At 41.4% G+C, this 26441-nt stretch overlaps 2 protein-coding genes across 2 annotated transcripts; one reads left to right on the top strand and one right to left on the bottom strand.

The window, feature by feature from the left end:
- Nucleotides 1-281: 281 nt before the first annotated feature.
- On the bottom strand, nt 282-3438 carry ovgp1 (oviductal glycoprotein 1; the record flags this gene model as incomplete). Its single annotated transcript, XM_079845354.1, has 11 exons — nt 282-622; nt 709-841; nt 926-1042; nt 1159-1341; nt 1441-1561; nt 1660-1784; nt 2526-2691; nt 2836-2886; nt 2990-3194; nt 3301-3324; nt 3411-3438. 11 exons carry the CDS (start codon nt 3436-3438, stop codon nt 282-284), a joined length of 1494 nt encoding a protein of 497 aa, XP_079701480.1.
- A 19927-nt stretch (nt 3439-23365) lies between these two features.
- On the top strand, nt 23366-25900 carry LOC307143626 (acidic mammalian chitinase-like; the record flags this gene model as incomplete). Its single annotated transcript, XM_079845353.1, has 11 exons — nt 23366-23390; nt 23480-23506; nt 23663-23867; nt 24049-24105; nt 24209-24374; nt 24473-24597; nt 24734-24857; nt 24942-25124; nt 25209-25325; nt 25414-25546; nt 25644-25900. 11 exons carry the CDS (start codon nt 23366-23368, stop codon nt 25898-25900), a joined length of 1419 nt encoding a protein of 472 aa, XP_079701479.1.
- Between the last annotated feature and the right edge of the window lie 541 nt (nt 25901-26441).

The following is a 26441-nucleotide window of genomic DNA, read 5'->3' as shown; positions in this document are numbered from 1 at the left end:
CATACAATCAATTCCTGGACAAAATCAATGCCGCACGACATTTTTTTTTGTCCGAGAATCCGTTTCACTCTGATATACATCACAATATAGGGAAGAAATGGCTATTGCAACTTCCGTTTCATGCATGCCAACTTAAAAAAAAAGAGTTCAGATAAGATTTCACAGTATCACACCGATTCAGAAATGCTCAACATGTATCTATCCTGCAATAAGCTAATAAAGATTTTAAAACTTGTGTTGTCTTTCCATTCTTGTTTTTACATTAAATCGGTAAGTTACTCCTAAAATAGGCAATGCCACAGAGTTAGGAGACTTGCACTACTTAATGTAATGAAAATGATCATCTGTGATGGTTGTGCTTCCCCAGAATTATTTAAAACGGCAGGGGTGCACCATGTGATATTTGTCATTCCTCCAGTACAGTTATAAAATGAGTTAAGGGAATCCATTCTGTGATAAAGTCCATCTGATCTATCAGTACAGAACTGACTTCCCAGGGCTGGAAGAGAGCTGAGAATCTTCATACATGTTGGTGGTGAATTGCCTATCCCAACTGTTGCAAAATTGTTGTTGGAAGTGCTGGTGCTTGTAACCATGGAAGCATACAATTCATCTTTTGCTCCTGTTGCAAAAAAATTAATATATTTCAGAATCTGATAACAAATAACTATTCAAAAAAGCAAAGTAATGTATTTATGCAAATCTCACCAAGTATTAGCAATTTCTTCAGGTTGTTGACCAAAGGATAATTGCCTTGTCCACAGAAATATCCAGAAAAGTCATCCAGGTCGAGAGCCCATACAAACGCACCACCAAAGCTATGTTCCTGTAAGTATTTTATCTTAACAATACAAGGCAGAGCTGTTATTTGTCATGCAAAATCCTCTTCAGACATAACAGTATTACATGACTTAATCAAATGTACCTTAATCTCAAAGCTCCTCAGATTGTCAAATCCCACCCAGTCACTGTCTTTAACAGAAAAAGGAACTTTCTGGTCTTCTATCCACTGTACTACGCCACCATTTAGGAAAAGACATATCTTGAAAAAAAGAAAATATTCCTTTACTTGATATGCCTGACAAGCATTTGCAAGCCGTTTTACAAATATCAAACAAAAGTTTCTGTCCAGAAAAGATGTTTTCCTATGCCATTTACTTCAAAGTAAGACCACAAGCCCATCTCTTGTGTATAAGGTCCAGGAGAAGCAAAGTTATTTGCTGGGGTGCCAACTCCATTCTGAGAGGAGGAGAGGATGAAGGAACGTCCATATGTGGCAAAGCCCATTAACAACTTCTTGGCAGGAGCTCCCTGGAATTTCCAGTATTGAAGGGCAAAATCCTGCATGCATGAAAGATGAAAATATGCAAACTATGCAGTACCAAATTGAAGTTATTCACTGTCTTGATGATAGTGCTCAATGTCAATCTCTGTGCTTACGGCGTTTGAGTTGATATTTTCCTCGTCATGGACAGCACTGTACAAAGGACTGTGATGTCTCGCAATGCCATCTTTAAACGAATGAAAATCAAATGTCTTGACACTAATAAAGTCCAAATACCTACAAAAAAATGTTCCCACATTTTTAAACCGTTTTATACTGCCATTTCCTTTCTAATCATAAAACAGGATTGCCATGGAATGACTTCTTGTTCTTACTTAGAGATCTCTGGAATATTGTAGCTCCTTTCAATAACTTCTTTCTGTGCTGAAACAGTTGCTGTTAGAATCAGTCTTGCATCTTTGTTTGGATGATCTTCAGCTAGAAATGCTTCCAGAAGTTCCTAAAGTTTTTTTTGGAAAAGGGGTTTATTTAGTCATTTAGCAAATTGTATTGTTAGTCTTGTTTTAAGCATAAACCTCAACATATTTGGGTAAGATGTATGCTTAAAAGAAGAAATAATAACAATTTGCCAATAATTTGCCCAATTATCTTGGTTTGATATCCATCCTTGTACATTATCATTCAAAGGTTTGTTTTTTAAAGATAATACTATCTTATCTTATTAATACATTGTATTCATTAAGGATGCATTAAATTGATCAAAAGTAACAATAAAAATGACTTATAACGTTACAAAAGCTTTATGTTTAAAAAAAATGCTGTAACTTTAAACTTTCTATTCACCCAATAATCTTGAAAAAAAAGTATCATGGTTTCCACAAAAATATTAAGCACAACTGTTGTGATAATATGAAATGTTTCTTGAGCACCAAATCAGAATATTAGATGGATTTCTGTAGAATCATGTGACATCAGAGGAATTAATTACATTTTAAACATTAACATTAGAAAACGTTTATTCTAAATTGTAATAATATTTCACAATATTACTGTTTTTACAGTATTTTTCATCAAATAAATGCAGCCTTGGTGAGCATAAAAGAAAAAAAAAATACTAGCGACCCCAAATATTTGAATAGTATAGTTTATAAATCTGTGACGTATCACTAAAATTTTACACAGATATGGTGTCTCTCTGACTGCTTATGATCCATTGGAAAACACTTATTTGAAAACAAACCTTGCACAGTAGAGTGAATTTCATCTTATCTTCCAGACGCGTCTCTGGAGTGCCCTTGTATTCCCAGTCCAAATCCAGCCCATCAAAGTTATACATCCTCAGAAATCCTACAGAAGACTTGATGAATGTCTGACGGTTTGTCCAGTTGGACAACATAATGGAGAATCTGGTTCGAACAAGACAATGTATATTTCATGATCTTTGTGGATAAGTCATATTTTTGTTTTTTTTTAAAGTTTTTTATAAAAGAACAATGGTATGTTACCAGTAGAGGGCCACTTTTACCCAGAAACATAGAGGGAACACTTACTGGCTTGCATCCTGGTCTCTGACAGACAACAAGGTTTTCAACAGAGGATTTCTTTAGAAATGGAACAAACATTTTATGAGTCTTTGTCACATAGCAGAACATTTGACGAATCAAATATAAATACAACGTAACACTGAGCTACAAACATCCGTACTTGTTCTTAAGTGCATTGAAAGTCGAATAAAGGGCCACATCATTCCACTCACTTGCTGCTATGTTATTGGCATAGTTTATAATAGCAAATGCATAGATCAAATGAGTACACAAGTTCGGGTCCACATTTTCGGGAAGGTATCTAGCAGCTCCTGCTCTGTACTGAGACCAGTTTGTGAAGTAACACACCAGTCTTGAACAGGCTACTGAGAAAAAAAACAAGTATAAAGACACAAACTTGTCAGCAGTAATTCTTTGGTGATTTAATTTGAATGAATCATTTTTCATGCAGTGAATTGAAAATCACCTTACCGAACTGAAAGAGCAAATTCAGGCCTATAACAAAAATGGAATAAGATCATTAGTAGATGCTTTTGCATGAGGTTAATATTTTAAGAAACATATTCAAAGACAAAAAATACCCGTTAAATGCGTTATTCCCCTGTTCATTTTGTTGCTGGTACATGTCCCATTAGTTTTGAGTGGGGAACTCCGCATGAAGTGAAGTGAGGGGTGGGGAGAAAGACGGGGAGGGCTACACGTGTATAACATGTCAGCTAAGATTTGTTTTGGCCTATAAAAATTAAACAGGATTTCTGTCAGATTTGGCCAATCAAGATTCACTCGATTGTAGTAACAGACCAATCAAGCTTCATTCATTACTTTTTTTAAATGAAGAGTTTATTTTTCTTTGACAGACACAATGACGATTTAGTGTATCTCTCATGGTGGAATCAATGGTGTGTATGTCCATTCCCTTGAGGCTGTTCACAATGGAATGAAATGGAATGCTGTTCAAAACACTTGAGAATACAATGAAAACTTCAAGCCACTTTATTGACCTGAGATTGCGAAGAATAAATGCTAACGCGTTTAAATCTTACAAATACATTTTATAGTAAATAAAAGTGTCCTATATTTATAGCTCTTCCCATTCAAACACAAAGACCATAAACACAGTCTACACATCTTATCTCTGTCAGATTATATTGTTGTCTTATCGTAAATAAAAGAAAAAAAACAGATCCTAAGTGACCTATTTTCAAGTGCACCTCAAGCTCTGTACCATTCTTATTTTTACTGAAACTAGAAACTATAGTGTAACTAAACTGCAGTATCGTTGCTTAAGTCATACAATTTGTCATCACAAACATGATGATGTTTCAGGCCTGTGGAAATTTGCCAGGTGGATAGACAAAGATTTATCACATTATCCTCAACAGTCGTATAACTGACACACAGGGGCACTATGAGGCCAGGCCAGATATCTATCAGCATCTTCAAGCTATTATTTATGATAGTATGTACCCACTGTTATGTAAGACAGTTGCATTAGGTCACTGTTCAATCAGATAGGGATACATTTGTTCTTTGGAGTGTATCTTATTTTTGGTGGCGGGTGTGTCCAGACAAAGACATTTAAGGGTCCATACAGGGACAAGGGTCAGGCAGGTGTCAATTGATTAAATAAGCACAGCAACAAAATTAGGAACTAATATTCAGTACTTGCACATCATCCCAGCCATGGAATACATGTTCTAAGAATATTTATCTAATGTTCATATTAAGTTATTGATTTTTGAACACTATTTCTGAATGTTCTCTGAATGTTCAAAATGTCCAGTTTTTAAATGTTTTTTTTTTTTTAATATTGGTTATGCGAACATTAAGGAAATAACACAATAGAAGTGAAAAAAAATATTATTATTGTATTACATTCAATGAGATACAATAATTGTCTAAATAGGGTTTTCACATTTAACATTCCATTTGATAATTTTGCAAACATTAAAGTTACTTTTGAATGTTCTCTGAACATTCTGAAAAAAGTAGTAACATTTAAAAAAAAAGTTAGATGAACATCCAACTAAAACGTTTCAGGAAAAACTTCTGTGAATGATGTATTAATAACTTGTTGTGCTAACGTTTAGAGAACATTATTAAAGACATAATTTTGAACGGACATTACTAGAAGAATGTTTATTCATAACTCTGAGAGAACCTTGTCAGAATGTAAATCAAAGTTCTGAGAACATTTCCTGCTATAGCTGGGTCATTATAAAAGTATTAAAACTAATATTAATAACTAATAAAAAAGTTTCTACCATATATTTTGATTGTTTGGTATTGATTTAGTTTAGTCTTTATGTTCTGATTTCATCATACCTCTCTCTTTATTTTGATTTACATTTAATCCTGAAGCTGCAGATATATTGACATATAAATATAAATTTCATTCATGGCAATGTGCATTTTAATATAACAGGTACTGTCTTCTCAAACAGTTATTATCGAGAAATGGTCGCACATGTTGTTGGTTCAAATGATACTTTCAGATTCAGATCCGTGCCTCCTGTTTTGTCCCAGGGCAAAATTTTGGCTATATTTATTGTTCGAGAAGCAGTTTCACTCAGATATGTCACTATAAGGAAGAAAAGACTATCACAACTTAGTTTCATGCTGACTGTGAATCATGAAACATACTTTCCTCATTGGAACAGAGATGAGAAGAAGACAATATGGAGGACTACACTGCAAAATTGAATTAGTTAAAATCATGCAAACTGATTGAAGTAAAATGAAATAGGAATAGTATGTTCACTTACGCAAGAGTTCTAGTGACTAAAAAAGAACTGAGAGTACTTGATAATTTACTTTAAATAAAATGTAATTGTTCCCATTGTTATGTTTTGCATGCTGAATGTTGTAGTCTGTGTGTGACTCAAGCATGGCCAATTGCAAGATATTGTTACAACTATAGAGGAATCATATCAACCCAATTAAAAGACTCATAAAAGGTGTTTATGACAAGTGTTAGCAACAACATTTTAAAATATAATTTTTTGACATGATATAGGCGTAATTTATATGATATAGGCGTAATTTTGGGTGGGACATGTCCCTACCACTTTTGCCAGGGTCTATATTGTCCCCACCACATTTTGAAACATCTCGCAGCACGGATGTATACCTAATAGAAAGAAAAATCTCCATTTGATTAGCAATTTGTTAGTTTGTGTTCAATAAGAGGAGAAGTGTTGTTTTTGTGAGTGCTTGTTGCCGCTGTTATCAGTTCTCTCTCTGCGTTCGTGCAATCGCTTAACGCCGTTGAGGAAACTTTCTATTTGTTCTGGTGAAATCACAAAACAAAACGCACACAAACGTGTCCCTGCTCTTGATATAGAATCACTGATGAACACATTTAGTTTTAAAGAGAAGAAAAACTATACATGGGCGGGTTAGAACTCTGAATCTCTGACACACTTAACAAAAAGTCTACCACTAGACCACAAGCATTCCATATGAATTTATGCATTTATCACATTACTTATATTAGGCTATAGTAGATGTAAGGATAAAAACTATCACATTAAACATGACTTCTGTGTTGATAAATTAAACTTGTGTACTATTTGAAAAGTGTTTTCTGGACACTGTAACATTGCATTAAAACCCCCCACCCCCATTCCTCCTGTCCCACTCACTTTTTAAAACAAAACCATTGCTGTATAATGTATATAGAATATTGACTTCCCTTCTTTTGAAATCAAATAATTGGTTTCTTTTTGCATCGCTGCATCAATAGGAAGATAATTACAATAATATAAATTAAGTTCCAAGTGCCCAACCAAAGGGAACACTGATCACCATAATGGTGAGTTCAAACAAAAACATTTCAGGAAAATCAACATAAATTTAACATGTGATGTTCTCTCAAATTCTTCAGTTGTATTGACAATTCAACATTCAAGATGACACTGGTAAATCAGTGACTGCAAACGGAGGATACCTTGATTGACAAAATGGCACTCAAACCAATCAATTCATTTTAACTTTTCTCAGTAAAAAAAGGCATAGTATGTGAATAGTACATATTACTAGATTTTTACAATTAAGTTAAGACATTAAGTAAAGTTAACTAAAAAGTGTTAGTTAGAATCACTGTTGTATTTTATAGTGGTGACACTTAAAAAACAATTGTAGGAATATGTTATTAATTTAATAATTCAAACATAAAATGGAAATAAATAAACACATTTTAAATGCACATTTTAAATTTCATTAAAAATGATCTTCCAGTTTCCTTTGTCATTTTTGCCAGTTACACTGTAAAAAAAATCAGGTCTCCAATTGAAAATTTTCTAGTGACTGATCACATCAAAATTTTTTAGTTGGCCAAATTGAATGTCTGTTAATTAAATTGCATCAATTCACAGAAATTCAATTTGGCCAAATAAAAATTTAGATGTGATCGGTCACTAGAAAATTTTCGATTGGAGACCTGCTTTTTTTTTTACAGTAGCTTTTTAGAAATATATTATTTCTATATTATGATTATGATTTTTCAGTAGTTCTTGCAGCATCACACTTGTTATTGTTATCTGCCATCACATTTCATACAAAAAATAAAAAGACTGCAGCATTTTGTGCAACCAAATCCAGGTCTGTAAGATGAATGACACTGAATCCTCTTGAATCGGGTGTGTTGCTGTTGACAGTTTGACATGAGAAGAAAGCAACACAAAAGAGGGGCATTCTGACCTCATAGTTTCATCATGCAGTACTGAATCAAAACAAGATTCAAGTATAGGTAGTCAGTGTAGACAAACACATGTGGTTATATTTAGTTTTTAGAACCTGAGGAAAAGTAGAGCAGACCTACCAGTGGGAAGTTTACGTATTAAATGAATTCTATCTCCTGAAACAAGTCAGATGACAAGATGATAAACGTGTTGGTGGGTGGTATACCCATATCGAATATTGGTACAACCAGAATAGTGTAATTTCACTGCTATCACTTGGTACCATAACAACCTTATTTACAGCCCAAAAAAAAAAATCATTACAATCAATGGTTTGTTCAGGTCTGGTTGAGGTTGGGAGGAATGGTGGAAGTAGTGTGGCAGAAAGATAAGCTTTTTATATCATTATCTTATCCATCCACATCAAGGGTGCCACAAAACTATTTTTTTTATCAATCCTCTTTGGCTCCTTGGTACAGAAGGTTATGCTCATTAATTATTTTCTGATTTCAAAAAGTTATTTGTCATCAAATTAATGGTTAAATTATTAAGTGCCAACCTGTCGGTTGGGTGACAGCCTACATTTGGCAATTACATTCATGTTAGCCATTTATGGCCCATAGTTCAAAGATTAATGCATCACTCCATATCAACAGACATAATTAAGTTGGACCTTTTAGGTGGGCTCTCCAAAATATAATCTCATTACAATAATTAGTTTCTGTGATGGAAGTGGTTTGTTCAGGTCTGGTTGAGGTACTTGGGAGTGATGGTGTAAGTAGTGTGGCAGAAAGATAAGCTTTTTATATATCATTATCTTATCCATTCAGATCAAGGGTGCCACAAAACAATTTTTTATCAATCCTCCTTGGCTCCTTGGCACAGAAGGTTATGCTCATTAATTGTTTTCTGATTTCAAAAAGTTATTTGTTATCAAATTAATGGTTAAATTATTAAGTGCCAACCTGTTGGTTGGGTGACAGCCTAAATTTAGCAATTACATTCATGTTAGCCATTTATGGCCCATGGTTCAAAGATTAATGCATCACTCCATATCAACAGACAGAATTAAATTGAACCTTTTAGGTGGGTTTTCCAAAATATAATCTCATTACAATCATTAGTTTCTGTGAAGGAAGTGGTTTGTTAAGGTCTGGTTAAGGTAGCCTACTTGGTGTCAGGACTCCTGGGTGATCATGTGTGTGTGTGTATGTATTTTCTTACCTGTTGGTGGTGGTTCCTCACGGGTTCACTGGTCCCTCCCACTCGTTTCACTAATTGTTCACCTATCGTGTCTCATCAGTTTATTCCCTTTTTATAGCACCTTGTCCTGTCTCTCGTTGCGTGCTCATTGTTTTTTGGTTGGTCTCAGTCTCTGTTCTGTCCAGTTGGAGGTCCTGGTTTCTGTCTCTTCAGTTACTCGCTGGTTCGGTCGCAGGCATCCGGAGGCTTGTCAACGCCCGGAATTCACACGCTTGTGGTATTCGCGAACTTGTCCTTGAGAGAACTCTGCCCTGCTTTGTCGGTGTGACTGGTGCGCTTCGTTTTTAGGCGAGATCCAGTTTCATCCTGAGTTCGGCGAGCTGTCTTTTCTACCAGGCGCTGCCTCGTCTTCTGTCCAGTGCATAGAGTATTTTGTCAGTCATTCAAAGTGAGGATTTCTCTCCGGTTACCCACCAGAGTGGATTACGTCGTGGGACGCCGCATGTGGACTCAATTCTGTGGAGTGTGATATGTGTCTTGCCTAGACCTCTCTTTGTAACTTCTAAATAAACATTGAACTTGCATTTGACTCCGAGACTCATTCTGACAGAATGAGCACGCCAATGATGGAGTCAGCGAGTTCGGATTCGGTGTATGCCGCACTTCATCAACAGACAGTGGTCATTGAACAGCATTCATCTCTGTTGAGTGTAGCTGCCAGAGATTTCCGTACCCTCTCAGAACAATTTACGGAGCTCAGTACCCGGGTGGACCAGCTTGTTTCCCCGGTCGGAGGGCGTTTCCCTTCTGCACCTGTTGAGAATGCACCTGCAGACCGTGAGCCACACGCGGCGACACCTCCATGCTTCGACGGCGACCCCAACACCTGCCGGGCCTTCCTGCAGCAGTGTTCCCTTGTTTTCGCTCTTCAGCCACGGCTTTTTGCTGCTTCAACGTCAAGGGTGGCATATGTATTGACACTTCTCACCGGAAGAGCGAGACAGTGGGGAATGGCCGAATGGGGGGCCAAGGCTCCGTGCACGACTTCATTTGAGGCTCTCGAGACGGAGATGCTGAATTTATTTGATCGGTCGCTTCATGGGGATATGGCAGCCGCCGAGCTGGTAAGGCTACTGCAACGAACCTCTTCCGTCACGGATTATGCCATCGCGTTCAAGACGCTATCCGTCACCAGCGGCTGGAATGACGCTGCACTACGGGCTCAATTCCTCGAGGGTCTTAATCCTGCCATTCAGGACGAGATTGCTGCACGGGATCCTCCAATATTTCTAGAGACGGCGATCGACCTGGCGTTGAGAGTCGAGACTCGCCACCGTCAACGAGACATCCGCCGGTCGTTTCGTCATCTCGCCATCTCTGAGCCGGACGAATTCACCGCACCTTCTCTCCAGACGGAGGAGCCTATGCAACTGGGCAAGCTCCGTCTTACCGCCACTGAAAGACATCGTCGTCTGTCCCGTGGGTTATGTTTGTATTGCGGTAAGGCGGGGCATATCGCCGCTGCGTGTCCGGGAAAAGGGTACTGTCCGCCGATGACTTCGGGAGTTTCGGTGGGCGTGTCGTCAGTAAAGTCTCCCGTAGGCTGCACCACACTTCCTGTAACCATTAATTATAAACAGTCTTTTCAGTCACAGGCGTTGCTGGATTCTGGTGCGGAGGCAAGTTTTCTGGATGCCGGTTTGGCCGAATCGTGGGCTATTCCTTTTATTCCTCTCTCTTCATCTCTCTCCGCCTGGACTTTAAAGGGACAGCACATGGCTGTTATCACCCATCGCACACCCCCTGTGAGTTTGTTCGTCTCTGGCAATCATCGTGAGGAGATCGAATTTTTGTTATTAGAACAGTCTCAATCGCCGGTCATCTTAGGGCATGACTGGCTGACCAAACATAATCCTCACGTTGATTGGCAGAACGGTGTTGTGTTATCTTGGAAGTCTTCGTGTCATGTTTCATGTCTCGGTCCTGCTTCTTCTCCTGTTGTGTGTTCTACTTTTCAGGTTCCGGATGTTGATGTCTCGGGAGTTCCGGCGGAGTACTCTGATCTGTATCGGGTGTTCAGTAGGGCCCGGGCGGCTTCCCTGCCTCCTCACCGGTCGTATGATTGCGAGATCAAACTTCTCTCAGACACTTCTCCGCCTAAGGGTCGCATATTTTCCCTATCTAAACCAGAGAGAGAGGCTATGGATAAGTACATCAATGAATCTCTTAATGCCGGTCTCATTCGCCGCTCCTCGTCTCCAGCTGGCGCTGGATTTTTCTTTGTCAAAAAGAAGGACGGGTCTCTTCGTCCGTGCATTGATTATAGAGGGCTGAATGACATTACTGTTAAGAATAAGTACCCCTTGCCTTTACTGTCGTCAGCGTTCGAGTTATTACAGGGAGCACACATGTTTACCAAGTTAGATCTGCGCAACACTTATCACTTGGTACGTATCAAAGAGGGCGATGAGTGGAAGACAGCTTTTAATACACCATCAGGGCACTGGGAATACTGCGTTCTTCCGTTCGGTCTTTGTAACGCACCGGCTGTCTTCCAAACCATGGTCAATGAAGTGCTGGGTGACATGATTAACAAATTTGTCTTCGTGTATCTGGATGACATTCTCATCTTTTCTCCCTCAATGCAGATACACACCCAGCATGTTCGCCAGGTTTTACAACGGTTGTTAGAGAATCAGCTCTTTGTTAAGGCGGAGAAGTGCGAGTTCCACAAGGAGTCGGTTTCGTTTCTGGGTTTCGTCATAGCCGAGGGAGAGATTCGCCCCGATCCCGCTAAAGTTAAAGCGGTCGCCGAATGGCCAGTGCCCGACACTCGTAAAGAGCTTCAGCGATTTCTGGGTTTCGCCAACTTTTATCTGCGTTTCATCAGAAACTTTGGTCAGATCGCTAAACCTCTTACCGCTCTTACTTCCTCTAAAGTGTGTTTCCGTTGGAATACTGAAGCTCAGGAGGCCTTTGATGAATTAAAGTCCCGTTTCATCTCTGCACCTGTTCTTTCTATTCCCGATGCGGCTAAACAATTTATAGTGGAAGTGGATGCATCTGATGTCGGGGTAGGCGCCGTTTTATCTCAGCGATCCTCTGTTGACGGGAAAGTGCATCCGTGCGCTTTTTTCTCTCATCGGTTAAACCCAGCGGAGCGAAATTACGACATAGGTAATCGGGAGCTGCTGGCGGTTAGATTCGCTCTGTGTGAGTGGCGTCACTGGTTGGAGGGAACCTCGGAACCCTTTCTGGTCTGGACGGATCATAAGAATTTGGAATATATCTGTTCAGCCAGAAGATTAACATCTAGACAGGCTCGCTGGGCACTTTTCTTTGAGCGTTTTAACTTCACCCTCTCGTACCGGCCGGGGTCCAAGAACACTAAACCTGACGCTCTCTCCCGCCTATTCGAGGGTTCCGGGTCGGAGCGGACCGAAACCATTCTCCCGGAGGGGAGGGTGGCCGGTGCCCTCGTGTGGGGAATCGAACAGCGGGTGAGAGAGGCCGGCCGAGAGGGGGAAGTTCCGCAGGGGTGTCCGGCGAGTCGTCTATGGGTTCCTGAGCGTTTACGTTCCGATGTCATCCGGTGGGGTCACGAATCCAAGTTTGTTGGCCATCCAGGAATTCGGAGAACGTTGGCTGCCATCCGTCAACGTTTTTGGTGGTCTTCTATGGCTTCAGACGTCAGACAGTTTGTATTAGCCTGTTCAGTCTGTGCTTGTAATAAAGCATCTAATCAACCTCCCGCTGGTCTGCTTAAATCTTTGCCCGTGCCCTCCCGCCCCTGGTCTCATATAGCCCTTGATTTTGTCACCGGCTTACCGGCATCTAATGGTAACACTGTCGTATTGACTGTGGTGGATCGTTTTTCTAAAGCGGTTCATTTTATTCCCCTACCGAAACTTCCTTCTGCCAAGGAGATGGCTCAGGTTTTGATTGATCACGTCTTTCGGTTACACGGTATTCCGACTGATGTAGTTTCAGATAGGGGTCCTCAGTTCATCTCTCGTTTTTGGCAGGAGTTTTGTAGACTGATCGGCGCTACAGCCAGCCTGTCTTCTGGTTATCATCCGCAGACCAATGGGCAATGCGAACGGGCTAATCAGGATCTCTGTCGAACGCTTCGCTGTCTGTCGTCTAAATATCCGAATTCTTGGTGCCAACAGCTTCCTTGGGTCGAGTACTCTCATAATTCTCTTCCCGTCGCATCCACTAATTTGTCTCCGTTCGAATTATCTGTCGGATATCAACCTCCCCTTTTCCCATCACAGGAGCCCGACGCAGTGGTTCCGTCTGCTTTAGCTTTCGTGCGCAGGTGCAGACGCACTTGGAGGAAAGCTAAATCACTCTTATTACAAAACTCCAGACGAACCAAAGCTGCGGCTGACCGTCACCGGCGACCTCCACCCCGTTATGTGTGTGGACAAAAGGTATGGCTTTCCACCAAGGATCTGCCTCTCCGTGAGCCTTCTCGTAAGCTGGCTCCTCGTTTCATTGGGCCATACAGTATATCTAAGGTCATTAGTCCGGTAGCGGTCAAGCTTAAGTTACCTCCTATTCTTGGTCGGGTTCACCCAGTTTTTCATGTATCCAGGGTTAAACCTGTGATTTTTGCCCGGAACAATCCCCCTGTCTCTGCCCCTAAACCCCCCGCCCCTCGTCTAGTGGATGGTGCTCCTGCCTATACTGTTAGGAGATTACTAGATTCTCGTCGCAGGGGCAGAGGTTTTCAGTATTTAGTGGACTGGGAGGGTTACGGTCCGGAGGAGAGGTGCTGGGTTCTGGCCCGGGATATACTGGACCCTGTTCTGATCGAGGATCTCCGTCGGCGACAGGGTGAGTCTCCTCCATGCCCATCCGGTGCCGGTCATGGGGGGGGGGATACTGTCAGGACTCCTGGGTGATCATGTGTGTGTGTGTATGTATTTTCTTACCTGTTGGTGGTGGTTCCTCACGGGTTCACTGGTCCCTCCCACTCGTTTCACTAATTGTTCACCTGTCGTGTCTCATCAGTTTATTCCCTTTTTATAGCACCTTTTCCTGTCTCTCGTTGCGTGCTCATTGTTTTTTGGTTGGTCTCAGTCTCTGTTCTGTCCAGTTGGAGGTCCTGGTTTCTGTCTCTTCAGTTACTCGCTGGTTCGGTCGCAGGCATCTGGAGGCTTGTCAACGCCCGGAATTCACACGCTTGTGGTATTCGCGAACTTGTCCTTGAGAGAACTCTGCCCTGCTTTGTCGGTGTGACTGGTGCGTTTTTAGGCGAGATCCAGTTTCATCCTGAGTTCGGCAGGCTGTCTTTTCTACCAGGCGCTGCCTCGTCTTCTGTCCAGTGCATGGAGTATTTTGTCAGTCATTCAAAGTGAGGATTTCTCTCCGGTTACCCACCAGAGTGGATTACGTCGTGGGACGCCGCATGTGGACTCAATTCTGTGGAGTGTGATATGTGTCTTGCCTAGACCTCTCTTTGTAACTTCTAAATAAACATTGAACTTGCATTTGACTCCGAGACTCATTCTGACACTTGGGAATGATGGTGGAAATAGTAGTGACAGAAAGATAAGCTTTGTTTTTTTAATATATCGTTATCCTATCTATCCACATCAAAAGTGCCACCAAACTACTTTTTAACAATCCTCCTTTTTTTATTATGTTAATTATGCTTATTAAATCTTTTCCGATTTCAAAAAGTTATTTGTCATCAAATTGATATGGTTAAATAAGACACTTGGTCTAAGACACTTTATTTATGCAATTAAAGCATGAATTACATTCTGTCACAGTTGTGTGTAGGAGCAGGAACAGGCAGAAGACTCAGGAGATGCAATCCAAACATGTTTTAATAATAATAAACTAAAGCCAGGCAACAGCACAACTAAGCATAGCGGTTACCAGACAGAGAGTGAGGAACAGGGAAGAACTTAAGTAGCAAACTGAAACGAGATAATGAACTGAACACAGCTGAAACGAACATAACTAACGAGGGTAACTATGGTAACAATGGACTGGCGGGAAAACTGTGACAAAGGAACATGAGACAAATCAAAACACTCAGAAAAGACCTAAAAAACAGACAAACATGTTACACATTCATAGTACTGTATTCAAATTCTTGTTAAAATGAAATCTGTAGATATTGCAATACAGGCACGTTGGAAAAACGTAGCCTACCTGTGGCAACATTTCTGCAAAATACGTACAAATACACATATCTCTGTAATTTTCAACAGAAATGAACACTAGGCAGTAAAACAGCAAGCACTTTTAATCCTTTTCATACAAAATTATGATTAGAGGCACAGATTATGGACCAATAAAGACTTTTCACAAGGCTCCTTGCTAAGTATTATATTATGACCTCAAAACACTGTGAAAAGAACTGTGATCCGACGAGTTTGAAAATCATGCAGTCTGAACTAGGCTTAAGTGTTCTTTATTAATTGTAGTGGGGTTGAAATAGCATGAACCAGGCAATGGAAGTAGATGGTGACTTGTAGAAGGGCAATGGTGACTTAGCTGGTGCAGACTCAGAGTGTGGTATCTTGCAGGTGATGGAGAACGTACTCAGTTACTAACGTAACCTCGGTTCCCTTAGATACGGAACGAGTACTGCGTCGTTCATCTTATTAATATAAATAAGACAAGACGCTACGGGGAAAACTCCTTTTTCTCAGATTCTGAAGACTTTATACAATCACGCAGTGAATACTGCACGTCGATTGTTTCAAAAAGTTAAAGAAAATGAACCAATGACGGCGGGGCATGCGCGAGCCATTGGTGAGCGAACCCGCTCGAGCCCGCCGAAATGGGCGGAGACTCGGGCAATAAAAGCTGCTGTTTCACCATGGCAAATCGTTTAGTTTCGACTGAAGCGACCCAAGAGGTGTCGTCGCGCGTAGCATGGCAACTTACGCAGTACTCGTTCCGTATCTAAGGGAACCAAGGTTACGTTAGTAACCGAGTACGTGTCGTTCGTCTTATTAATATAAATAAGACAAGACGCTACAGAGATAATACAATCACATAGTGCTATCTAAAATGACGACTAAATACAGTGGGAATCGCTTAACCAAGGGCTCCAGGACACAAAGTAATAGTCACACATCAAAACCCCATTACCAGGACCTCTAGGGGCCTAGTTTATGAATATATGAGGCAGACAGAGATTATTCCCAGACTAAGTCGGCGATATAACAACACACATGAGTGTCAAAAGTTTATGCAGAAAGGACCTGCGATTGAAGCGCAGGGACCTCTATATTATAAAATCTAACAAATGTGGACGGTGAGGCCCAGTCGGCCACCGCACAGATGATATCAATGGAAACGCCAGATGACCACACCCATGAGGAGGCCATGCCTCTCGTGGAGTGTGCTCTGACTCCCAAATGACATTGAAGGCCCAAGGAGGAGTACCCAAGAGCTATGGCATCTACTATCCATCTAGATAGTCTAGGCTTTGTGACCGGAAGACCTTTCATACAGCCACCAAAACAAACAAAGAGCTGCTCCGCCTGTCGAAAAGATGCGGAGCGATCAATGTACGTCCTCAGGGCTCTGACAGGACAGAGAAGGTTCAGCTCCTGTTCATCCTGAGAAGGAGATAGGGCGGAGAGAACTACCATCTGCGCCCTATAAGAGGTAGATAGGATTTTTGGAACGTATCCATGTCTAGGTTTCAGGACGACTTTAGAGTCGTTAGGCCCAAACTCAAGACACAAGGGGTTCATAGGGAGCGCCTATAAGTCTCCCACACGCTTAACCGATGCCAACGCTAGCAGCAAGGCGTTTTTTTAGCGTCAGGGGTCGAAGGTCAGCAGTCTGGATAGGTTCAAATGGAGGACTTTTAAGGCCCCTGAGAACCAGAGACAGGTCCCAAGTAGGGACTGTGAGGGGACGAGGAGGGTTTAGCCTCCTGGAGCCCTTTAAGAAGCGAACAACAAGATTGTTTCTTCCTATAGACTGGCCTGCTATAGGAGCGTGTTAAGCTGCTATAGCCGCAACATAGACTTTAAGAGGGAGAACGGCCTCTATCCATTAAGTCTTGATGAAATGACAATATCTGAGATATGTCAGAGTTCAGAGGGTCGTCGCCCCGTGTTTTGCACCAGGAGGCGAAAGACGGCCCCCTTTGAGGCATAGAGGCGTCTCGTAGACGGAGCTCTGGCCTGAGAGATAGTGTTTAAAATGTTCTCAGGGAGGCTTAGAGGCTCCCGTTGAGAAACCACACATGAAGGTCCCACAGCTCGGGTCTGGGGTGCCAAATTGTCCCTCCCGCTTGGGAGAGGAGGTCTCATCTCAGAGGGATCGGCCATGGCCTCAGGGGCGATAACCGAGACAGCTCAGAGAACCATGGTTGGGTCCTCCAAAGAGGAGCCACCAGGAGAACCTTGTGTTTGCTTGATCACCTGGGGAATCAGAGTGATCGGGGGAAAGCATAAAGGAGGAGGCTGGGCCAATCGTGGCCAATCATGGCCAACCCTGGCTTTTGAGAAATATATTGGGCAGTGATGACTGTCTTCTGAGGCAAAGAGGTCGACCTCTGCCTTCCCAAAGACATCCCAAATTTTCTGAACCGAGTGGGGGTGGAGCGACCATTCCTCTGAAGGAAGGTTGCTCCGAGACAGCATGCCCGCCACTACGTTCAGTGCACCCTGTATGTGCGCTGCTCTCAGAGAGAGTAGATTGCACTGAGCCCACTCTAGGATGGTTTTCACCAGAGTGAAGAGGGGTTTTGAAGAGAGGCCGCCCTGGTGATTTATGAAGGACACCACTGTCATGTTGTCTGATCTGACTAAGACATGGTGCCCCACCAGAAGAGAAAGAAAGACATGGAGAGCTCCACATACCGCCATCATTTCTAGGCGGTTGATATGTAGCTCGCTTTCCAGCCCCGAAGGCTGGCCGGTTGTCGCACAGAGCTCCCCAACCTGACTTGGAGGCGTCTGTGAAAACAACTTTCCTCTTGTCCAGTGTTGGGAAAGTTACTCTAAAAATTATTATATTAAATATAATTGTTCTACAGTCTATATACAGTATTTAGTTAGATTACATGTGAAGTAAAAATTAGAGTAATCCCTTACTTTACTTTTTCAAGGGAAAAGTAATTAAATTACAGTAACTAATTACTTAGTAACTAGTTACACCCAACACTGCTCTTGTCCATAGCACATATCGCCATGCCTTGTTTGAACCAGCAAAGGTTCATCCAAGGGGCCAGAGCTGAGGGCGGGACCCGCGGTTTCAGCCAGAACTGCAAATGCCGCATATGAAGCAACCCCATCTGCAGAGCTGGAGATACTGAGCTCATAAGGCCTAGCATCTTCTGAAACGTTCTGAGCGGTAGAAAAACCCTGGTTGTAAATGTTTGCGTGAGCTGCTCAATGGCCAGAGCGCACTCTGGAGTGACTGTGGCCCTCAAAAGGGTTGAGTCTAAAATTATCCCCAGGAACGATACACGTTGGCTGGGGGATAATGAGCTCTTTGCAAAATTGACCCTGAGACCCAAGCACTGGTTGAGTGGTTGAGAATAACGGATCTGTGGAATATTAGTTCTGCCTAACTGGGCCAGAACGATCCAGTCATCGAGGTAGTTTAGAATGCAAACTCCCATCTGTCTCAGAGGGGAGAGAGCCACATCCATGCACTTCGAGAAAGTGCGGGGGGCCAGGGACAGGCCAAACGGCAGTACTGTATATTGATATGCCACTCCTTCGAAGGCAAATTTCAAGAACTGCCTGTGATGGGGGGCTATCTGGATATGAAAGTAAGCATCTTTCAGGTCCAGAGTAAACCAGTCTCCCAAGCGTATTTGCGGGAAGATCTGCTTCAGAGTGATCATTCTGAACGAGCGCTTTATTAGGACCCTGTTCAGATGTCTGAGATTGGGGATTGGTCTTAGACCGGCATCCTTTTTGTGGACGAAGAAGTACCTGCTGTAAAAGCCTGACTTGCTCATCATTGGGGGAACTATTTCTATAGCTCTTTTTGCCAGAATGATGTTCACCTCGGAACGCATGACATGTGCATCCTAGCTTTCCACAGAGGTTTCGACCACGCCGTTGAATAATGCGGGTCTTTGAGCGAATTGGAGTACATAACCTTGTTTTATTATGTTCAGAACCCAGGCTGACACTCCAGGGATGGCCTGCCAGGTGTAAGCACGTCCAGCAATGGCCGAGGTGGTAGCAAGGTTTGGATGGGTGAGCGGCCTTGGTTTTCCAGCCAATGGCGGCCGGCGGATACAGATGTGCGGCCACAGATTCGTCCAGTGTCAAACATCTTTTTTGTTTACTGTTTAGATTAAATTGAGCATGCTCAAACTCATTCTGATTACGGTAGTCATTTTGTCACCCTCATCATGGCAAAAAGATGGAGAAAAGCATATGATGCAGCTTTGAAGTTGAAGGCGATTAATCTGGCTGTTGGAAAAGGAAATATAGCTGCTGCACGGGAGCTTGGTCTTAATGAGTTGATGATAAGACGTTGGAAACAGCAGCTTGAGGAATTGACTCGGTGCAAAAAGACAACTAAAGCTTTCAGAGGGAAGAAAAGCAGATGGCCCGAACTAGAAAATGAGCTTGGAAGACTGGGTCAACACACAGAGAGCAGACGGCCGAGGTGTTTCAACTGTGCAGATCCGACTGAAAGCCAAAACAATCGCCAATGCAATAAAGTTTGAGGATTTTAGAGGTGGACCATCGTGGTGTCTCAGATTTATGAGACGTAAAGGCTTGTCCATCAGGGTATGGACGAGTCTGTGTCAGCAGCTCCCTCCCGACTGCGAGGAAAAAATTCACTTCACCTGTGTTCTGAGCTGCACGGCATCGTGAGAAAAGCTTCCACCGATGGTGATTTTTAAACGCACAACGATGCCACAAGAAAAATTCCAGAGAGGAATTGTTGTGAAAGTCAACAAGAAAGGATGGATGGCAGAAAGGCTAATGCATGAATGGCATACGGATTGTTACGGCAAGCGACCGGGAGGATTCTTTCACAGGAACAAGGCATTGCTCGTTTTGGACAGCATGAGGGCCCACATAACACATAACAGATTCGGTGAAAGAAGCCATCAAGAAGACAAACTCAATTCCAGCTGTGATTCCTGGAGGCACAACAAAGTATTTGCAGCCACTCGGCATCAGTGTAAATCATGCATTTAAGGTGGCGCTTCGTGTTCAGTGGGAGGCTTGGATGACAAGTGGGGAGAAATCCTTCACTAAAACAGGCCGAATGCGAAGAGCAACTTATGGTCAAGTCTGACAGTGGGTCCTGACAGCGTGGAGCATTGTCAAAAAATCCTCTATCATCAACGGGTTTCGAAAGGCTGGACTGTTGCGTGTTGAAGAGGGCTCAGCGGGGGATTTGCCTCCGGATTAAAGTGACGAGAGCGACAATGAAAACGATCCAATATCGCATGAAGCAATTCTTAGGCTATTCAACTCCGACACCGAAGGAGATGACTTCAGTGGTTTCAGTGCACAGGAGGAGGAAGATAGTGACCAATGACTTTCTTGGTAGGCTACTGTTTACTCCTAATTTTGTGTTACAAGCCGTGTTTCGTTAAAGTCTGTGTAAAGTTAATTTGTTTCAATGTACCGGTAGGCACTTGCAGCTTATAGACACGTGCGGCTTATTTATGTAAAAAAAAAAAAAAAAAAGACAATTCAGTGGGTGCGGCTTATATTCAGGTGCGCTCAATAGTCCGGAAATTTCGGTACTGTCGTCTTGCGGCTCGTCATCAGATCCTCAAAACAAAACCAAGTCACTCTCTGCCGCAGAGGGACATTAGTCCGGATGAGAGAAGTGGACGGGTGGAACAAAACATGAGGGCGTTCTGAGCAGCGGTCTGAGCGGCGAGATGAAGAGCTGAGAGTGCTGCGGCTGCTCGAAGTGGGGGCTGCGCGGGCTCGAGCTGCTTGAGAGCGGCGAGTTGAAGAGTGGCGAGCAGGGAGGCGGGCTGATCGACTGCACGAAGGCGTGAAGATCAGCGGCGAGTCCAGCTGCTTGCAGGTGAAAGCTGCTTCAATCCGAGTTCCAACGAAGAGATGTTATCTGCGTCGCTGAAGGAGAATTAATCGATTTGCCATGGTGAAACAGCCGCTTTTATAGCCCGAGTCTCCACCCATTTCGGCAGGCTCGAGCATGCCATGCCATCATTGGTTCAATTTCTTTTACTCTTTGAACCAATCAACGTGCAGTATTCCCTGCGTCAGAATCGGAGAAAAATGAGTTTTCCCCGTAGCGTCTGGTCTTATTTATATTAATAAGACGAACGATGCAGTACTCATGTAGTATCGCAAGGGAACTCAATGAGTGAAGATCAGTAGATTATAGGTGAGTAGAGCCTTAAGGCGTCTGTAGAATCAGCATGTATTGAGACGAGACCAGACAGAGTGAATGGTGACTGGGTGCATTTATAGTGAGAGTCTCTGATGAGGTGCAGGTGCAGCAAATCAGTATTCTGGTGAATGTGAACGAGTGGTCGGGTCCTAGAGATTAGGTGATGATTAGGGCTGTGACGGTGTGGCTGACTCTGTGACAGTTACAGAATTGTGCATCTCTAATATATATACACTCACCTAAAGGATTATTAGGAACACCTGTTCAATTTCTCATTGATGCAATTATCTAATCAACCAATCACATGGCAGTTGCTTCAATGCATTTAGGGGTGTGGTCCTGGTCAAGACAATCTCCTGGACTCCAAACTGAATGTCAGAATGGGAAAGAAAGGTGATTTAAGCAATTTTGAGCGTGGCATGGTTGTTGGTGCCAGACGGGCCAGTCAGAGTATTTCACAATCTGCTCAGTTACTGGGATTTTCACGCACAAACATTTTAAGGGTTTACAAAGAATGGTGTGAAAAGGGAAAAACATCCAGTATGCGGCAGTCCTGAAACTCTGGGTTTTCTGTTTCCGAATGGGAGGTATGCCAAACCCAAGAAAACGGGGTAAGTCAAGCCAGGCCCATTTCTGAGTCAGTTACCATGGCCGGTAGCAGGTTTTCTTTGGTAAACCCAGAGTTGCTTTTGATCTCCTCCCCCTTTTTAGAGCGTAAGTAGTGTGTAAATACCTCATTCATGCATTTAGTAGATTCATTCATTGCACACATTTTCGTCACACAGAGACCATCTAAAATGGCATGTCCTTTTATAGTTTTTTTATAAGATGAAGTTTATATCCTTATTTAAATCCTTAACTGATAAGTGAAAATACACAAAATTGAGATTACATCATCATAGTTCTACATGAATTAAACTTTTTGATTTAAGATCTTTTTTTATTTTAATTTGATGGATCGTCCTCCATGCCATTCTCTCACGATCTGTTTATACTTAGATATAAACTTACACTCGTCAATAGTATTAAATAGTTAAATAGTATTAACATTACCTGTAGGCCTCTCTGTGGCAGCAGCAACTGTTTCATCATCCCCACACACTCCAAAAAATGCTGGGTTGTTTTAACCCAAGTTTATGAGTTTGCACATATTTTACCCAAATTTGGGTTGAAACAACCAAACATCTTTAAACGCAGGGATGTCGCAAACTAAAAGGATAAACAGCTATATTTCATGTATTTGTTAATTTAAATGATGACCATGAGTCATTCAAGAGCACATGAGTCATTAATTTATTACCATGCAATATTTTGACACCTGAATTAACTGATCAAAACATCTTAGATAGATAAATGATCTTTGTAAGGACCTCTGCACATAGGTTTGTCCCCATAAAAGTTTGATACACATCATGGACACCTTTCATCAGGCCAAATATTTATTTTAGATTAGATATCACAGCTGAAGTTTTTTTTTTTTTTTTTGTGTCATTTGGTTTGGTTAATAATTTCTGTTCCTAGAAATAAGAAATAAAGTCAAACTTCACACAACAACTACCAAAGCAATATATATGTTTGTTCATTTTTCACTCGCCATATTTTTCTGTTCTTCAGATTATTGAGTTTTTTGCCTATTTATGCACATTTTCAGGTATTCAATGCCATTGCTGCCAGACATCACTGTTATTTCTTCTGAGACATGTTGGATCATGACTAGAATATAGGGCACATGATGTTGAAATTAATATAAATACTTATGTCCCTGGCACAATATTATAGACATAAATATTATTCTTATACATCTCAGTCAATGGCATTACCTCCTCTTTTGATCAAATACATGATATTATAATTTCTACAAATCTGGCTTTAGCTGAACATCTACCATATTAAAATGTTTTTAAATAACATTGATAAATCCGTGTTAAAATAGAAGACATATTTACCACAGCAGTTCCAATTGTTCAGCTTATCTATGAAGCTTCACACAAATTGTGCTGAATAGGACAAAGGTTTTTTATTTTTATTTCCACATGTTATTGTCATTTCAGTCCATAGTTTACAGTAGATACCATATCTTACAACATCCTAATAAATCGTCCCATATTAGGGTGGCCTAGACAACACCCAACTAGTATAAAAACCTTAGGGTTTTGATGTTCATCCTCACATTTTCATCTCACAGCTACCCCAGGTATGTAACCATCAGGGAATTTCCAGATTGTGAATTCATCTTAAATGTTTATATCCGCTATTAGTGCATTGTAATTAAGAAAACAGTTTGTTTCTTATAGAAAATTTGCAGTAAAATGGGGAAGCTTACACTTGTAGCAGGTAAGAAATAATGTACTCTACTAAGTGGAATTTAAAGTAAACGTATGTTTTTATATTTATCATTTACCTGATATTATTGCATATTCTAGGTTTGGGCTTGGTGCTCTGCCATGTTGGTGAGTCAATGAGCATTTATTAGATCACATAATCTCTTATTTTTTTATGAAATGTCCATATTTGATTGCAATGTTGAGATGAGAGATGGGATACTGCAAGTGCATTTGAGTGTGTAAATGTCTTGTCTAAGAGCTTCTTTGTGTATCCATAACCAGCCTTCTCCATGGAAATGGGCTGCTACTTCACCAACTGGTCCCAGTACAGACCTGGAATTGGAAAGTATACACCTGCAAATGTCGACCCTTTCCTTTGCACGCACCTTTTCTATGCTTTCGCAATGATCAACCAAGCCAATGAGCTTATCACATATGAGTGGAACGATGAGACTCTCTACAAGGCATTCAATGAACTCAAGAACAGGCATGTATTAGTTAAAATATCATGTTTAACACTTTTCAGATGTTGAAATTCTTGAATAACTCAGTTTGTGAGATATTGTATTTCACAAAACAAATAGCAAAAAAGTAGGAAATTAACACATAAAATCAATAGATATTGTTATATATTATGGAATCCTAAAATATCTTCATTTTCCTCACAGAAATCCCACTCTTAAGACTCTCTTGGCTGTTGGTGGATGGAACTTTGGTTCAACACAGTAAGTAATCTGTATTTTTTGTTGTCTTTTTTTGTCATGTCATTATCACATTTGAGCAGCAGTTAAATTGGTCAACTGAAATGCAATCCAAAATTCATTTCAGGTTCTCCATCATGGTGTCCAATGCAGCAAACCGTCAGAAGTTCATTCAGTCTTCTATCAAATTCCTGAGGACTTATGGATTTGATGGTATGGACTTGGACTGGGAATACCCTGGATCAAGAGGAAGTCCACCTGAAGACAAAGGAAGATTCACACTGCTGTGCAAGGTGGGTCTGATTATAACCTAGTGTCTTTTTAAGCAAATTTTGGTGAGCATTTTCCGAACTTAAGCTCTTTTCCCTTTTATTTATCTTTCTTTTCACAGGAACTTGTTGAGGCTTATGAGGCCGAGGCCAAAGCTACTGGCAGACCTCAACTGCTGCTGTCTGCTGCTGTATCAGCTGGTAAAGGCACAATTGATGCTGGATATGAGATTGCTGAGATTGCCAAGTAAGTGATGACACCAAAATCATCCATCCAATCATTTTCAAAACCGCTTGTCCTATGTAGGGTCATGGGCCATTGAATCAGCATTGCATGAGATGTTTTAGACCCCTCCTGATTTGTGTGGTGTTTTTTTTTTCAGATACCTGAACTTCATCAATGTGATGACTTATGACTTCCATGGAACTTGGGAAAGATTCACAGGACACAACAGCCCCCTGTACCAAGGCTCAAAGGATGAAGGAGACCTGATCTACTTCAACACCGTAAGAACTGATTTACTGCAACACAAATAACAAACTAATTTTTGAATTCCTCCATTTTAAAGTGAAACTCTCCTCCTCTTTCAGGATTATGCTATGCGCTATTGGAGGGACAATGGTACCCCCGTGGAGAAACTCAGAATGGGTTTCGCAACATACGGACGCACATTCCGCCTGACATCTGCAGATACTGACATTGGAGCCCCAGCTAGTGGACCTGCTGCAGCTGGAACTTACACTCGTGAGGCTGGATTCTGGTCTTACTATGAGGTGGGAGATTTTGAGAAGCCATTTTGTCCAAAATTCATTAATATGAATATTAATATGTCAATTAATATGCCAATGTCTTTATAGGTCTGTGGCTTCCTAGAGGGAACAACAGTCCAGTGGATTGATGATCAGAAGGTGCCCTATGCCACAAAGAACGGCGAGTGGGTTGGATTTGACACCAAGGAGAGCTTCGATACGAAGGTACTTTTGAGTCTTTACTTGAGTTGGATTTTATTGTCACTCTTTGCCAGCAACAGACTTGAAGCTCTCTTTTCCTTTTAATTTATAGGTCCGTTATCTGAAAGACAAGAAATTTGGTGGAGCCTTCGTGTGGGCGCTTGATCTGGATGACTTTGCTGGACAGTTCTGTAGTCAGGGGAACCATCCTCTCATGGGCCATCTGCGCAATCTTCTGGATATCGGTAGGAATATTCACAAATCGTATTTTTTGCAAGACTGGTTGTATTTGAAGAAAAGAAAAAACAAAAACTAATGCTTAATTAATATGCTTTTTTCCAGAATTGCCCCCTATGCCTTCCACCACCACCCTCAAACCTGGACAAACCACCACAAGACCCACCACAACTACCACCACCACCACTCATGCTCCAGGACCAGGATTCTGTAACGGGAAGCCAGATGGACTCTATCCTCACCCTCAAGACCCCAATAAATATTATAGCTGTGCTGGCGGAAAAACCTTCTTGGAAAATTGTGCAGTAGGCACTGTGTTTGATGACAGCTGTAAGTGCTGTGTTTGGGCCCGGCATCACTAATGTAAAACCTTCTGAAAAACATCTGCAAATTGTGAAACAGGATATTGCACACAAATGACCACTAAACATCAACTGTTTCATGTAAAGGAACATTAGTGTGAACTGAACATATTTCTTGAATGTGTTCATTCCATCTAGGCATAGTTTGTAAGTGCAAGACATCTTTTTAAATGACTCCTTTGTAAACCTGTTTCGTGTTCATTTTCTCCTTGTTTAGAAGAAATTAATAAATTGACTTGTCATCTTAGGAGAACTCTATGGAAATTGTATTAGTTTTTTTACCCTACACAATTATAACTTAAAAACACACTCAAATGAAAAACAACACTCAAAATTTGTCAAACAAAATAGCAAGTAAAAAAATACAGGCTACACAAGATGCCAGTGACATGATAAAAAAAAGTTCAATCTGTGTGAAGTGCAGTTTTATCATCAATGAGTTTTTAATGGCTTTACAGTTAAATACCAGATTTTTTATTAGCACCACATATTATCTACCATATACTAATGGTCTGTAGTCTAACCAGAATACTTGGTGCTA

Source organism: Gobio gobio (genome assembly GCF_949357685.1).
Source record: "Gobio gobio genome assembly, chromosome: 19".
Taxonomy (NCBI): Eukaryota; Metazoa; Chordata; class Actinopteri; order Cypriniformes; family Gobionidae; genus Gobio; species Gobio gobio.
Note: the sequence above shows the minus strand (reverse complement) of the source record. Positions and strands in the feature narration are given on the sequence as shown.